Source organism: Bemisia tabaci, chromosome 6, assembly GCF_918797505.1.
Source record: "Bemisia tabaci chromosome 6, PGI_BMITA_v3".
Lineage (NCBI taxonomy): Eukaryota > Metazoa > Arthropoda > Insecta > Hemiptera > Aleyrodidae > Bemisia > Bemisia tabaci.
The window spans coordinates 19,885,542-19,903,118 of NC_092798.1; the positions used below are offsets into that span (position 1 = coordinate 19,885,542).

The window sequence follows — 17,577 nt, forward strand, 5'->3', positions numbered from 1 at the left end:
CCGTATGAGCCCTCCGGATGCTGCTAAATTTCCATTTGATAAAATACGCTTTTCCGGAAAATTTGTGAACACTACTTCTCGAAATTTTCAGTTAATTTTATTCGTAATTTAATGTAGTTCACCTGAAAATTGTAAGGAGATGTATTCATAATTTTTCTTAAGAATATATATTTTCACTGGGGCTATTAGGCAACTTTGGTATGCAAATACTGCGTTTTTACTGAGCATGGTGGATGGTTGCGCCCGAGCGCCCAGGCTGGTGCACCTCTCAAAATCAATTCCGAGAAAAAATTCTCTGCCCTCCCGCGCTGTGCTTTGCCACTCCGCCATAGACTCAATCGGGACTTTCTGGCTCTTCACTTCACGGCACCCCACCTTCACTCTGCTCCTATCGGTTAGCACAACGCGGCTTTTTTGCGATTAAGTTCAAATGAAAGCTGAGAATTTTCCTTCAAATCAAAAGAAAATTTTGTTGAATATTTCCGTGACTCCTATACTTTCTGTATTTCCCGACTACCTGACCCACCCTGACTTCAGAATTTCCGAGTTGCCTGACTTTCGACCTTAAATTCTACTAATAAGTATTTCCTTCAATTACTCTAATTTTTGCCGAAATTAGAGGGAAAGTTTGATTTTTTAAAGTTAAAAATTATTAAGAAAAACACTCTCATGATTTCTCCTCGCTTCCTCTAGTAGCACCGGCGGAACTAGCTCAGCCGACAAGCCTACTCACAAATTCCTGACTTTTCCAGGTTGCCGTATTTAGGTCTGATTTTGTGGGTTTTCCGGTCCACCAAAAACCCTTTAAATCCTGCAAATCAATTTCCAGATGTTTCAAAAAGAATCTAAAGCTTTGAGGAAATTATTTTTAGAATAACTGGACACTTTAAGTTTTTTCTTGAAACGACTGCGGAGTCCTCGTGCGGAGATTGTTGATTGGAGGTTGCTATTCAAATAAAACAATTTTTTTAAAAACTCTGAGCAGGGTTAAACAGCTAGCATGGTCTGAAGTTTTGATAGGCCAGATTTCACTTACGAAGCAAGGCCAGAAGCTGTGAGTATAGAAAAAGTCATGAGCATTTATCTCATGCTCCTAGTACACATTGATCAGACATCTATAATTGAAAATGTTCAATGTTCATACATGAGAAGTTTTTGAACATTATTGTTTTTGAAATTCTACAAGATTCAACTATGAAAACACGATTCTGTAAAACTAACTTCGGTGGCATAGCCAGAAAATCAAGGAAGGCTCACTGAGAGGAAAGGGGGGGTCTAAAAGGTACAAAATTCCTGAGAATCACGAAAAATAACGTTTAGGAGGCGGAATTTCCAGCCATGGAGGGGATGGGGGTCAAGCCCCCTTCACAAGGTCATCAATTACCGTATCCTTTCCAAACACTCGAATTGAACCTTGAATGCCATTGAACTGCTACTATTGCTACATTACTTTGAAAATTATTATATACATAATTTATGATTGACTGAAATGTCAAATACCATCAAAAAAACTTTCGAGGAAGAGCAAGAAGGGAGGGAATAATAGAGTGACACGCGTTACGGAATTGAACGCGCCACGACATTTCGTCCAATCATGAGCTAGCTTCTGCATAAATTTGAGAGGGATTATGTTGTAGCCACAGAGGTGTTGGCATTCGGACGAGATTGGAGATTACATTTTAAAAATTCCATGCTGAGCTTGAAAGAGGATCTATGTCCTGACCAATAGGATGAAGGTACCTCGCAAAATTGGGCACAGTATTTGCATATACTTAAATTGCAAATTCTCATCGCGAACATGACCGTGGGGTAATAGTTGAGATGAAAAATGGTTGCTCACCTTTGGTTTGTAGTACTTTTGGGTGTTGCAGAGATCGATGACTAGACCTAAATTTGGTATGGCCTTCACGAGATCATCCAGTGTAAACCTGAAAGCAGAAACAAAAATGGTTCTTTTAGTAATAGAATTACAGCAGGGTGTCTACTAGTGCGTCATCGTCTAAACTTATTTATTTTCAATTACATATTCATTGATTTTTCAAAATATTTTTCAGGAAGATCCTCTATTCAGAGGTTTTCCTGAAATGTTTGATTTTTCATTATCTTCGTCCCACTTTTCCCTACGACACAAATTCATGAAATCGGAGTTCGTTAAGTATTTAATACTTCTCAATGGAATTTTTCCGAAACACCTTGCTTAACAAACGCTTGATATCATCAAATTTTCTGACCATTGTTTTTTTTCTGTATAGTAAAAATAAAATTTTCTTGGATCCAGAGTCCAGACTCAAAAATTTGCCAAGAAAAAATACTCTTGATTCTATCGGATTCTTGCTTGAAATGAGAGCCAAACCTTCTAATTTAAGTGGATTTCCTGTAGGTTCAAGCAAAAATCTAATTGAATCATGAGTATTTTTCTTGTGAATCTTTTTTGAGAGTCTCGACTCTGGATCTAAGAGCCTTTATTTTTCCAGTGTATTACTTAACTAAGGTTGACCTCTTTTTAGATTCCACCAAAAATCCAATTGAATAACACTGAACAAAAATTCTCGGCGTTTTTACCAAGGTCCGTTGGTACTTTTACCACCTCACTTTTTTTTACCAATTATTGGTAATTTTACCAAGACAGACGGGTAAGCTTACCTAAAAACCGGTATTTTTACTGTTTTTTTTCGGGTAAGAATTTCACTTTTATTGGTAATCAATTCCCGGTAACTTTGCCATTTTATCTCGGTAATTCTACCACAGTCGATAAAATATATTGGCGTTTTTACCAAGGTCCAGTCAAATTACCGAGAAACTTCAATAATTTTACAGAGATTTCTCGGTAAAATCACCAATTCCATAAATGGTAATTTTACCAACAAAAAACTGGGATCAAATAGAACCCTGAATTCTTGGTAATTTTACCCTTTTCTTAGTAAATACAACGAGATTTTTTTTTTTCAGTGAATGAGTATTTTTCTTGTCAATTTTTTCAAGAGTCTCGATCTCGACTCTGGATCCAAACGACTCTTTTTTCCAGTGCTACTCGTAGGGTTGACTTGACACTCGGGGTGGGAAACTTATCGGCGCGATGATGATAAACACCCCGGAGCTTGGCGCCAAATATTCATAGATCACAGGCTGTCAGACTAGGCGAGAAAGAATTAATAAGAAAGGGTGCTCGATGGAAAACAAATCATTCGTGGCCCACGATTCCGATCCTAATCGATTAAAAATGAAGCAAGCTAAAAGCTTTTCGGTGGCCCGGCTCCGCGCTCAGCGGCGTGGCGGGAATAATCGATTATCGATATCTCACCGTTTGAAACTATAGTAAAGAATCGATTACTAAGGTGTTCGCTGCGAGCACCCTGATAATCGATCCTTTTCCATAGGTTTAAATGGCATAACAATCGATATATCGCTCACGCCACGCCACTGTCCGCGCTACTTGTGATATGGGTTCGGGGGTCCAGATCTCCCGATCCGCCTAGAATGTCGGGTGCGCTTGTCAGCGGGGCCCACGGGTAATATATGGGCCCGCGCCCATCATCCCCTCGTTTCGGAGGAGGCGCCCCACGCCTACGCCTACCCCGTGTCGGCTTGTCGGGGGAATTCGCCTTCTGTTTCGAAGGGAAACTGCATGATGATGCACCAAACGGCAATAGTGGTTGAATCTCGGCGCAATGTTGCCGAGAGGTTTTCAGACAAGGTGTGAATCAGGTTGATCAGTAATTTTCAATTAACTGGAAAAACGCATCTATCGTGCTGTTATGATGAAGATGAAAAAAAGATGAAAAAGTATACCGAAACACGCATATTGTTGAATAAGGTTTATTGGCTTGGATGCATTTCGGGCTTAACCCATCTTCAGCAAGCACTTAAAACAAAACACAGAAACAATTTAATTACAGAAAAGAATTGTCACAATGCATGATGGAGAAGAATAGCGAGAGGCAAAGCGAACTAAAACACTTGGGAACTGGTCAAAAATATTCAACAATATGCGTGTTTCGGTATACTTTTTCATCTTTTTCATCTTTAATTTTTAATTCTTGTAATTTTGAAATCAAGAAGAGGAACATGGCTCACATGAATTTTCATATCTTTTTTGGAATGATTATAAACCAATAAAAACGCGTTCAAAGTTGCGTGTTTTGTAAGATGTCGTATGTGATGGAATTCAGCACCTTAGGCGCATACCAACGGGCCACTACATAAGGTCAAAATCTTACAGAAAAAACGGGAAACAAAAAGAAAAGTTTGGAGACCTCCTGAACGAGGTGTCGAGAAGTATTGTTAACATAGATCAAATGGGAATGTTTCAGTGAATCCTCTGTACAGTGCGAAGCAAATTCCTAAACATTGTCAAAGGAATCCGCACAAACGTTCTTTTGTAAAAAAAAAAAAAAATAAATAAATTGCCCAGTTTTTGACAATAGCTGATGTGACTCAGTTTTTTTATGCTAAACGCATTCCATCAATTGGCCCATTGATGTGCACCTGAAATGCTGAAACTACATCGAATACGACGTAAAAATAGAACAATTTCCATACATTTCGCTACATCTGCCAAAATCAGTGTTGCAACTTATTGAAGCATTAAACACACAATCCCGTCAGATGCAATATACAAGTGGATGATTTAAGTGCAGAGCGGATTTTATCTTCTCTTTTCTTAGAGGAAGCTTCACTCGTTAAGACCGGAATCGATGATTTTACAAATAGACGCCTATTCCATTGTTACGTGACGTAGCCCTGGACGCCTGGACGCCCCCTGTAACGCACCCGACGCACAGGATCGGACCCTTCTACCTCTTAGAGCGTCACGTTTTTTGTAGAGTTTACGGTTTTCAAGGTGATTCGATGGACGCTATATTTTTTGTCAGAACGGGATGCGATATACCGCATCAATTGGTTCCATTTTTTCAGCTACTCGTCATTTTTCTCTAATTTTGAGATCGCAATTCTGTTGTCAGGAGACTAAAGCACTCACGTACCAATTTTAACAAAGAAATTCAACGTAATAAAGGTGTGGTTTTTTTAAAGGGAAAATATCGCATTCGAGTGCAATTTCGATATCAGTATCGAATGCAATGTTTTCTCTCTAAAAAAACCACGCCTTTATTGCGTTGAATTTCTTTGTTAAAATTGGTAAATGAGTGATTTAGTCTCCTGACAACAGAATTGCGATCTCAAAATAGGAGAAAAATGACGAGTAGCTAAAAAAATGGAGCCAATTGATGCGATATATCGCATGCCGTTCTGACACAAAATATGGCGTCCATCGAATCACCTTGAACTTTTTTTCTCTGAGTGCAATCGTCCTTTTCACAGCCAACGCGGCAAGATTGCCCACCCTGAACGCGGTGAGGGTGAGGGCGGCTCCACCGCGAGTGATGAGTAGTAAATATTAGAGTCAATAATTGGCTCCTGATTTAAATTCAGATGCCGGGCATTAGAATAGTTTCGGGGGCTTGAAACAAAACCAGCGAGGGATTAGTAAATGAGCCGGTAACGCGGCAAAGGTGTCGGGGGAGGCCGCTCCAATTTAAGGTGGTAATGAATCGACTCGATAGAGATGTGAAGCCTTAAGGTTGCGCCTTCGCCCGCCAAAGGCTCCGCGTTTAAGGGTGGCCCATTCGTCATAATTTCATTAGTGGGCCCTCGCTCCTCCGGGAGAGAATCGCCTCTTCATATCTTCCAACGAATACTCGCGTGAAATATAGCATAGGCCTGCCTTCCTAACACCTCGGTATCGCGGTTGAGAGAGGAGCACTGTGAGAGGGTTGTAGGCACGGTGGAACAATGCACTTGTGTTTGAAAAGGGGTCATTTCCGCTGTATGAGCGGGAGGCGTCAAAACATTAGGATTTCTCGGGTGAAAAATTAAGTGTGGTGGAGAGAAAACGCTTACTTGGACTGCTACTGAATCAAAAATATTGATAAGCCTCTGAGAGCCAGGGCATCTATATACGAAAAAGTTGATGGGCGCATCGATCTTCTAGAATTTTGACATAATGCATTCCTCGGCCTCTTGCAAACTTCGGCTCGAGCAAAAAGAAGAGTTACTTCTTATAAGAAATAGTTAAAAAATCACGATGAGCTCATCGAGAGAGTTTGAAGTACACTCCCAACTTCACAATTTGCGTAAGACATATGTATTTTTTAAGCTTCCTGTTTCAAAAACGATACTACGGCTCAGGTGATCATTTCGCAAAAGGAGTCATTCCATCCAACCCATGCGCACAAGGATGCTACACAATATTCCACATGGCCGACGCTTCCGCGCACAGATCGTGATAAAGCACCATGGTCTTTATCAACGCAAAGCAATTGTAAACATGAACACGCCTGTTGATAAAATCCCGTCTCGCCATGTATGTGTTTTCGCGGGTTGGTGTCGGCCATCTTGAATGATGCGCGTCCTGCATGAATAGCATCCTAGCGCGCAAGGGTTGAATATAACGAATCTTCTTGCAAAATGTTCACTTGTGCCGTGGTATTATTTATGAAGCGGGAAGCTTAAAAAACACATACCTCTTGCGCAGATTGTGAGGTTAGGAGTGTATTTCAGACTTTCCCAATGCGCACATCATGATTTTTGAGTCATTTTCTATACACTGGGAAAAAAACACATTGGATCTAGAGTCCAGACTCTTAAAAACATCGACAAGAAAAAGTACTCTTGATTCAGTCAGAATCTAGGTGAAATCAAGAACCAAGCCTCTTAATTTAAGCGGATTTCGTTTTGATTCAAGCAAAAATCCGATTGAATCAAGAGTATTTTTTCTTGTCAATGTTTTCAAGAGTCTAGACTCTAGATCCAGTGTGCTTTTTCTTCCAGTGTAGGTACTTGACAACTCTTCTTTATGCTCTGGCTGAAGTTTGCAACAAGCCCATTGAGGGAGGTTTTCTGCGCGGGAATATTTCGTTGAATCAGTCTTTAAATGGAGATGTTGCATTTGTGAGGAATTTGCGATTTGACTATTGATCCTTACGTAAAAATTCGCGAGAAACACGATGGTGCCACTGGTTTTCTCTGAAATCAACTCCCAAGCTCAAAAAAAGCTCTCAAAGTGAGGCCAAAATGGAGGGGATATCCCACCCTACCCTGAGAGTCCACCTCTCCATCAAAACAAACTCTCCATGCAAAGATAGGGAGCAAATACATTCAAAACTGAAAACACGGCATCACTGCTAATGTACTTGCTCTCTATCTTTGCATGGAGAGTTGGTCTTGATGTAGAGGTGGACTCTCAGAGTAGGGTGGGATATCCCCTCCATTTGAGCATCAACTTGAGAGCTTTTTTTGAGGTTGGGAGCTGATTGCAGAGAAAACCAGTGGCACCATCGTGTTTCTCGCAAACTTTTACAAAAGAATCAACAGTCAAATCGCAAATTCCTCACACATGCAACATCTCCATTGACAACTCTTCGTTATGCTCCAGCTGAAGTTTGCAACAGGCCGATTGGAGTTGGTTTTTTGCGCGGGAATATTTTGTTATATCGCAGTCTTCGAATTTTCAATTTCATCAATTTTCTCTCGTCAAAAAGACGTCGGTTCCCGGCGCCAACGAGCGGGGGGCTCTCGCTGACAGGAGGGCAGCGGGAAACTCACACGGTCTCCCGTCATCGGGATCGGTTAAGGATATCGTGCGAGCCGCGGCCAACGAGGGAGACGAGGCGACGAAACCGCGTTGTAATTGATGCATTTACTTAAACGCTCTCGACGCGCGCCTAATCGCCCGCGCTCCTCGTTCTTCTTTTCGAGGCTCAAATCCCCGCCGAGACCGCTGTGTAATTATCGTTAAATAATAAGGAGACCCGACCGTGCTATTATTAACGCTAATACGATCTAATATAGTGATTTTCGTCCCGATCTCCCATAGCTCCCATAACTCCCGTCTTGGGGAAAAACGCCGTATCCATATTCGAATGTTGCTAAATCTCTTGCAGGGAGACAAGTAGATTTCAAAATTGCCCGACTTCAAGGGTGGTTCGTAAATTACCTAACACTCAAACACTGGGGGGAGGGGGGGTTGCGCCATTTTGTTTTTACGTGTTATAGGATAGAAACTTATGTCACAAAAGCGTTAAAAACTGGTGGAGCGGGAAGGGGGTAAAAAATGCTGGGAAAAAGCGATGGATAATTTATGGACGCTCCTTCATTCATCGACGTTCGGACCCTTCTAGATGTGTTCTGCGCCTCCTCCGAAAATCGCTTTTTCTGCTTATGCGGGTGTAAAGGATGAAAATATTTTACAGGGGAAATTTTTTACGAAAAATTCCTTGAAATTTGAAAGTAATGCAGAATTAGACAATTCCGGAGCGCAGGTAAGACCCTGAGATACATGCAAAAATAATCACAATTTGGGAGCGCAGGTAAAGGCCCTGAGTTACATGCAAAAATAATCTCAGAGATAAGATTTCCTAATTTTTGATACATTTTTTTAAAACGAATTCCATATTTTGGGCAAGGGATTTAAATCAGAGAGACTGATAGAATAAGAATTCTGAAAGTCAGGAGAAAAAAAATCGCAGAGAAATATTCAAGATTCAAAATCAATTTTTATCGACCTTTCCAGATTTTTTCTGCATATTCAAGAACGTTCTATTTTCTCAAAAATACATTTTCCGGTAAACTTATTTGCATTTTATCTTTGATACATGTACATAATGTTTCACTTGCAATTTAATCTCCTAGACCTCAAGTTTTCAAGGAAAAATATGGTTAACTTTCCCAAAAATTGAAATCCCACTGAGAGAAACTCGGCAACGTCGGAAAGTTGATACGGCGTTTTCCCTCCGAGAGCTTCCCTTGCCTTGACTTTCCCCGATGTCCTCTCGCTACTTTGTTGGAGCCGTCAAAGAACAAAGTAGACCCTTCCGAGCTCATGATCGTGACACAAGGGTGCGAGAGCTTGACCTCCGACCTGGACGTCGGCTGATGCAATCGAGATTCCCTACTTGATGTTGTGCCAGTACGTGAAACCGGAGAGTGGCGGCATACCGTCGCTCCTCTGACGTAAGGGTGTACCTCGATTTCAACATGAGCCCTGTTCGCCATAAAACTCTATCCTTTCCGCGGCTCACGTGGAAATTGAGGATACGCCTTTAGGCCGGAGGAGTCACGCTGAGGCCAACACGGAAGAGAAGAGTCAATTTGATCGAGTTTCTGATACTGGACGGTGCTGATACGATAACTCCACCGATCATTTTCGATTAGGTTCATCAGCTTGGGCGGATCCATGAAAATTTCGGAAGATGACTGATGCCGTCAAAAATCGACTCGTCGGAATTCGGTTATTTCCTCCTTGCCGCTCGAATTGGTGGGTGATGCATTCCTATCGTGGACTGCATTTATCGAGAGGAAACTGACTCGATTACAGAGTTTTCAAAATTGTGTAACTTTTTCAGCTCTAAAAAAATAATGGTATTTTTTTTAATAATCTCTTTTTTTAAAAAAAAAGTAATCTTTCCTTGAGCAAACTTTTGATAAAACACAAAATCAGTTATTGAGTTAGGCTGAAAAAATTCGCTTTCATCATGAGTCGTTCAAGTCTCACCTTTTGGGTCACTTCCAAACGAAAAAACCTTATATTTTCAGGGTGTCTACTAAAATGTCATTTTGAATTTTCCTAACACTTTCCTGAATTTTCCTGCTATTTAAAAAAAATTCTGGTTTTTTGCGAGAGTGAATAGATACGTTTTTAACTAATAAATCAGCATATTTAATGAATAGAACCAAATGTTTGAGAAATGCTTGAAGCCTCAGAATTTCCTGATCAATGACCGATTGCCCCGATGTTTCCCTGATTTTTCTTAATGTTTTCCTGATTTTTCTCGAAGTTTCCCTGATTTTTCCTGATGGCACTGAAAATCCCGATATTTCCGGATTTCTATTGATGGTAAATACCTTGCTTAAGGAAAAATAGGATGAAATTAACCATTTTCCATTTAAATACAAAACTTTAAAATCCAACCTGAGAACTGGGACAAAAGAGTGAGTTTTAATAAGAAGAGGCCAGGAAAACACAAGTGGCTGAGGAACGGAGGAGAACGGAGAGGGCCGGCAGATATGAGACGAAAAGTACGTAACAGTTAAATTCTTCATTAGTTAGCTTGTTTCCAATTTGCTCCCTGGTAAGATATGGGCCCGATAACAAGGACCTTATAATTAAAATTCTATCGAGGATGCACCTCGGAGCATGGCGCGAGGCTTAGGCCCCGAGCTCGTAAATATTTAACGCGGGAATCTGATCGGAGGGCGAGCTACCTCGCTTATGCTAAAAGGAACTATGAGCATAGGGTTGCCGTGGAGCATAGTTCCTTTTAGCATAAATAGGTTCAGCTCTCGTTTCGCTGGGATAAAACACTCGGCGACTCCGCCCAAACGACTAACCATCAAAATAGACGCGCGGCCGCAACGCGCAACGCCGGTCGGTAATAATTTCTCGAATCCCATGCACCCTCTCCTTACCAGCTTTTGTTTGGTCCAGGCATCGGGGGCCCAATCAGATGGACTTACCGCGGTTTTCCCGCGGCTATCGCGGGGCTTCATCATGCCCGGCTCGTAAGTCTTGTGACCAAGTTTTCCTCGCGAATCCACTTCGCTGGCTTCCTATCAGATTGACTATACGGTAAGAAAAAGTAACCGACGTTTTGTGTTGAAATGGGGAGTAGAGAAAACAAAGTAACCCAGACGTCCAGTTGGTTATTCTTCAGTTTACGGAGACCGAGCTTTTGGGTTGAAAATTTGCATTCCCTTCAAAAGTCAGGCGCGAGCCGCCAGGATCAAACGGTTTGGGGGATGACGGATCAAACGGTTTGGGGAATGACGGATCAAACGGTTTGAGGGATGACGGATCAAACGGTTTGAGGGATGACGGATCAAATGGTTTGGGGAATGACGGATCAAACAGGGGTGCAAAAACTTCTGGACCGCGCAACCAGGCGGGTCGCGATCGGTCGCGTATGTAGGAGAGAGGGCCCCGAAAACGGTGTTTTCAAATGGGAAAGCCGTCAAACTTTCAAGTCTTGCTTTCGGGAACAGACTATCAATTTATGGGTTAGCTTTATGTTGTATACCGGTGGGCTTTGGATAGCTTGATTTGTCATCGAGCAACTATTTTCACTCTCCGGAGATCAAATTGCATACCTACTAAAATGAAGGAGTTTCGAGTGAGCGCAATAGTTTCTGGCCTCTCGGCGCCGCGTGCGTAGTATTTGACAATTTCTTTTGAAGTAGCGCGACTATTTTAACTCCCCGGAGATCAAATTGCATGTGCAACAAAATTAAGAAACTTGTAATGAAGCCACTGAGGCGCTGATATATGGCACGGCATTTTTTTTTTTTTTTTTTTTTTTTTTTTTTTTTTTTTTTTTTTTAAATAATTGAAAACATTGCCCAACGAAGCCAGTTTCTTTGAGCCTTGAAGTTACTACTTAGACTTCCCGGAGATCGGACCGCACATCTAACAAATCGTGTCCTGACTTCCATGCGCGTCATGGGCAGTGTGCTTCTTAAATGAAGAGGAGGCGAAACAAGAAAATCATATATTTTCTGCAAAAAAGCACTTCTAGCGGGAGAGAAAAATTTAAGGATGAGCGCTTTCTTTCCTGACAGTGCGTTTAAGTCTCCAATTGAAAATTCAATTTATTCAAATAATTTCTTCGCTTTGAGCAAGGCTAACGGTTTACCGCACAAACACATGTATTTTGATCACATTACTTAGCGACATTTACCAAAGCCCATTTTTCTACGTAAACAATTAAAAGTGTGTGGCACACAAAACCAACCCGCCATTAAAAAGATTTAAGAGAGATGGTTCTAATTTTTCGAGAGCGACCAAATGTTTAAAAATTATAACTCAGGGGAAACTAAGTCATCCTGGATCTTACGAGAAAAATCATACAAAAAAGAAAATATGAGTAGATCTTACCATTCTTTTGCATCTCTGTTTTGCATCGATTCCTATAAACAAGAACAGAAAAGAAAAAAATAGACATTAAAAGGATCTTATTAAATTCATGACAACGGCAAAAAAATTCTGTAAGAACTTAGTAAATTTTGGACGGAAGTCGCAAGTCAAAAATTAATGCAAGATACATTTTGCTCTCAGTCATTTTTTCCATAGACACAACTCTGATTATTGAGATGTGCGATACCCTCCGCTTTGCAAAATATCATCTAAAATAATACAAAACGGCGAGTTTAAGGTAAGTAAAATGTCACTGCATTACGTTATTTTGATCGCAGTTAACAACGCTGCAACTGTAATTAGGTTCAAAACTTCAAACGAATGAAAATTTAATTGACGTATTTGCATTAAAGACAGGGCGAAAAAGAAATGAACAAAATGAGGAGACACGAAAAGAACACGAAAGAGGAGAATTAAAACGGATTTAAGAGAACATTAGAGGATGAGGAATCTGCTTATTACTCTCTTTAAAGACTTAAGCTAAAGCAGAAGTGATATTCAACTAGAGCGTTCTAGGGTTACTTTGGTTTTTAGTACGTACTTCATTTCTATTCATTCACTTTTTTCTTCAACTTAATCTTTTTCTTCAAAGAAAATGTTTACGTTAAGAATGAGCTATACTTGCTAAGACATGAATGAAATGTCCCATCTCTTTCTTCATTTTGCGAGGTAAATACCACACAAAAATTGACGAATCGAAAACTTTCTCCCACAGTGTGTATTAACAACTACAAAATAATTCAAAGAGCGTGGAAAATTACTGCTGAATTTCCCTGTGATTTTCTTCGCCTCTGAACTTGTTTTAAAAAAATTCAACAAAAACGGTTGGGATGGGAAGTATCTTTGAACATACGAGGGGCGTTCAATAAGTAAGTATCCCCCCTCTCTAAAATCCATAAGAATGGACCAATTTTAAAAAACTTGGGCTCAAAATCTTCCTTAGGATATTTTGAGTTCAACAAAACAAACCGCAACAAAATCGGACTATGTGCGGCCGAACGCGAGCCGTTTGAACGCGCCGAGGTGCTCGACGCTCCCGCCGAATCTGCGAGGATTTGAAGTCCGCTACAGGAGAAGAGCTTCTCTGCCAAAGCCTCAGTCGTTCATCACTGACGAAAAATCAAAGAAATTTTTGTAGAATAAGGGGCTTACCTCACTTCTCCACATAACCAGCTCGATCCAAGCAAGTCTGATACTGAGACTAAGACTAAGAGAACAGCTTTTGGATGCCTCGTGCGTGGAAGTCTTTCAGCTGACCGCGGATGAAAGAGTGGACGGCTTGTTTGACCTCTTCCACTGATTCAAAATTAACTCCTCCGAGTTCAGATTTCAGATACGATAATAAATGGCAAACCAGACCACCATTTATGAAATAAAATAAGACAGAAAATTTAAAAAATTTGAAGGGAAAATCGCTCTTTTACGCTTTGTGTTGTGTGGTTCGAGGAAGAGGAAAGAAGGGAGGGTGGGCTTAAGAAAGAAAGAGAAGTACGAGACCGACAGAGGAGGAAGTAAATTAAGAAGGATTGCTAAGAAAACAGTACACAAAAACTGGCGCACAAACTATCTCTAACAATATTTGGTGGCAACTACAAAATTAATCAAAGAACTTGGAACATAACTGCTGAATTCCTCTGTAATTTTTTGGCCTCTGAACTTATTCACAAAAATTCAACGGATATGATTGGGTAGTTTCCTTGAAGAGAAAAAAAAAAGGAAGACAGAAATTGCAGTTAAAGGGAAAATCGCTTTGTATTGTACGCTTCGAGGAAGAAGAGAGAAGGGAGGGTGGGCTTGAAAAAGAAAGAGAATTACGAGCGAGTGAGGTGGAAGTAAATTAGGAAGACTTGCAAAGGCGAGCGATGCGCGATGTGCAGCGTTCGATGACTCGCTCGTTTTCAGCCTGGATGACCGTTGACTCGGGGTTAATTAATCGTAATTTGGATGTTTAAGAAACAACACCATTCATCGATTAGGTGTTTAACTTTCTCTTCTCGTCCCATCTCCGTGTCCGCTTACGGCCCGATGCTCCGCTCTTAGGCACCTCACGAATTTTTCATTATTTAGGACCTAATGGGGCCTTATTATTTAATCTGGTGCTCCCACCTCCTTCCTTGGGCTTGAAACCCTAGACCGACCGAATCCATAAAATAATCGAAGCCACACCAAAAGCCGGCAGACTTGCACGCCGTGAGCATTCGATTAGTCATTAGTATTCAACCGACAGCCACGTTTTAATTACCTTCCGTGGTAGTCTTGATAAAAAACCACAAACAAACACTGCGGGGAAAATGGCCCCCCGGTATTTAATTAAACATGTCCCAATTATTCAACTCGTATGCCACGAGGACATTTGGAAATATTGGGAAACTACTGCGTCTCGGGTCGACAGCTGAAGACTCGATTACCTTCAAAAGGTTTCGATTCGGAATAATGCACAAATGCAGGTGGACGATGAAGAACTTTATAGTTCAAACATCAGAAGTACTTGGAACTGAAATGGTTACCTTGATGATACATTGAATTTCGACAAGCCCCGACAATCCTCATTAAATCTTATCAAAATATAAAGAAAAAGCAGGAGGGGGGTGTTTTTTAGTACATGCTTTCGGATTCTAAACGTGTTTCAAATTTGAGGTAATTCTGACTTATATGTATGGAGTTGAACAATGCGTGGTTTTTTCAAGATTATAAAAAATTGATTGATTGAGGCCGGACCACGGTTAGAAATGCTTATTAATTGTTTAATACAGTGTACAGGTGCATTTCAGAGACAGTCTCTCCATCTTCAGCGTATATCACGATAGGCCTTTAACTATGTGCTTTGACTATACTTTTGCGATTTTGACTTCCTTATACAAATTATAAATTCGATATGAACTGTGAAGTCTGTCTCTGAATTTTTCCCGCGGAACTGCATGGTTATAAAGGTACGAGAGAGTGATGCTTTACGTATGTTGTATATTTCAGATCTTCCGTAGCACTTCCTATGACCCATGGAACATGCGAAGATACCGGTAGAGTTCAATTCGCAATTGTTTACTCTATCGTCCAATTTTCTGACTTAAGTGGTAGAGAAGTTCCACATTTCAATATAACATTATTTATTACCTTATAATAGTGAGAATCTCATTAAAATTCCATAGGTTAAGATAGTGCATAATAGATGTGTGCTCATTACGACCGCAGTTTGAGTGATACCTACGTCCACAGACCATTTGTCGGGGCTCTGACACACATCATCGCGCCACGCCAGTTGACCCCTGCGGCGACGTCATAATGTCTTCATACGCCCGCCTTTCCTCTCCTTTCTCCGCGGACTCAAAAGATAGACTTTGGTAGTCATAACGTCATGAATAAGTATTGATACTGGCTGGATCCGAAAATGGCACATCTGAACCTGGGCTTGTTTGGATTTGCCTACTTTAGAATAAAAAGGCGAAGTTTTTCAAGGCAAAAATCTTAAATGATTTCGGGCCCGTGAAAGTCCATTTATTTCAAAATGCTCAGCATAGCATAAAGTACGGAGTTTTTCAAAATATATAAGGATCATTTGGATAGCGTTACGCAAACTTGTCACATGGCTACATTAAGCCTTTTTGAAAGATCTTTTTTGTAAAGCAGAGACATGTGGGTTACATTCAATAGTATGGCAGCAGGAATTTGGATAATTCTACAGAGGAAACCCTGCATTACAAGATCATTAAAACTTAAGTAATCTTTTAAGAGGCATTGAGCGCATAAAACATTTTTCTTTGGACGTTTTTGTGTTTAAACAGAAATGGCGCTACGCAAGAGGGTCATAAACCTATTAAAGGATAAAAAAAAAGGCTTATTGTTAGAGTTGAAAAGAACCTTGTGTGGTTTAAGCAGAGACAAGAGACCCTCCACTAGGTAGTATTTTGGCCATGGTGGAAGCTTTTACTTTCTGGACTTCAGCATTCTACTGTTGACTTACCTACATGGTTGATGTTTAACAACGTGTTGGCAGTTTCGTTTCGCAAACAAGCCGAAAATGGCCGAAGTTTAGGAAACTTGTTTGGCTCATGACGTCACCCGAAGCTCATCATCGACCATGTAGGTAGGTCAACAGCCGAAATTAGGGTGATGACTGTTGCTCCCTTATAATTGTCCATAAGGAGCTGTTGAATCCCCGAAAGTAAAAGCTTCCACCTGTCGCCAAGAGGCCAGTGGAGGGTCTCTTGTCTCTGGGTTTAAGCGAGCACGTCCCATTTCTCAAGTTTGTCCGGGAAATAAAATCAAGAGAAGTCTGCAACGTCGCAAACAGACATATGCTGTTTCGCACTTTGTCCATGAACACAACTCTTCAATTGAGATAAGTGGTTTTAACGTCTAGCAATCGGGTGGCTAACCTCCTCGGTGGAAGAATGCGAGAGAAGATGTAATAGCCTCCCTTGCGAGCTTTCGGTGGAATTTCGACGTTTGACGTCAGGTAGCCGGCGCGCAATTTCGCTATGCGGCAGGACGTCCCCGCGGCGCGGCGCGCACGGTGGTGGTGTGCTCCGCGCCGCGCCGCGCCGGGTGGCGGGTGGTCCGTGGATCTTGGCTTCGGTGGTCCCGCGCCTTCCGATTTCATATAATTCAATTTCGCGCTAATATATTCCGCCATCGATACCGCGGCCGTCGCGCAGCTCCGCACAGGCAAACCGATCCGTGGTAGAATTCGAACACGATGAGGAAACTTTAAACACTGAAAGAAAATCTCGGTGTATTTACTAAGAAAATGGTAAAATTACCAAGAATTCAGGGTTCTATTTGATCCCAGTTTTTTCTTGGTAAAATTACCATAAACGCGGTCCAAATGTAGTCAAGTTCTTTCGTGGAGAATACATACACTGAAAAAAAATCTCTGTGTATTTACTATAAGAAGAGGGTAAAATTACCAAGAATTCAGGGTTATATTTGATCCCAGTTTTTTCTTGGTAAAATTACCATTTATGGAATTGGTGATTTTACCGAGAAATCTCTGTAAAATTATTGAACTTTCTCGGTAATTTTACTGGACCTTGGTAAAAACGCCAATATTTTTTATCGACTGTGGTAGAATTACCGAGATAAAATGGCAAGGTTACCGGGAATTGATTACCAATAAAAGTGGTATTCTTACCTGAAAAAAAACCAGTAAAAATACCGGTTTTTTAGGTAAGCTTACCAGTCTGTCTTGGTAAAATTACCAATAATTGGTAAAAAAAGTGAGATGGTAAAGGTACCAACGGACCTTGGTAAAAACGCCGAGAATTTTTTTTAGTGAACGCTTGTATCGTCCTTAAATCGAAACGTGGAAGTTTAAAAACGGTCACATTGGTTTTCTCGTCAGATTTTCATCAAAACCACCCCTTTATATTTACAACGTGACGATACAAACATTACAATTTCCACTTCAGATTACAGTACCTACATAAGAAGAGTATAGACATGTCGGTAATTTTGAGGTTAGATCATGTAGCTTTTAGGGCCCATATAGCCCCTGGGGGCGGCCAACCTATGAATTCAAATTATGTAGGGATTATTTAATATCACAATTGTTACGACCCGTATTTGACTTCGTTTTTGCATAAATTGAATCATTTTTTAAGGAAGAACGCTCATTT

At 40.8% G+C, this 17,577-nt stretch overlaps 1 protein-coding gene across 1 annotated transcript in view; it reads right to left on the reverse strand.

Annotated features, from left to right (window-relative positions):
- Positions 1-17,577, reverse strand: part of LOC109042462 (RNA/RNP complex-1-interacting phosphatase) — a 108,744-nt gene that overhangs the window by 27,554 nt on the left and 63,613 nt on the right. The window contains exons 3-4 of the mRNA XM_072301339.1: positions 11,927-11,958; positions 1,841-1,928 (exon numbers count right to left, since the gene is read on the reverse strand). Of these exons, the coding sequence (XP_072157440.1) occupies positions 1,841-1,928; positions 11,927-11,958 (120 nt within the window). The remainder of the gene's footprint in view (positions 1-1,840; positions 1,929-11,926; positions 11,959-17,577) is intronic.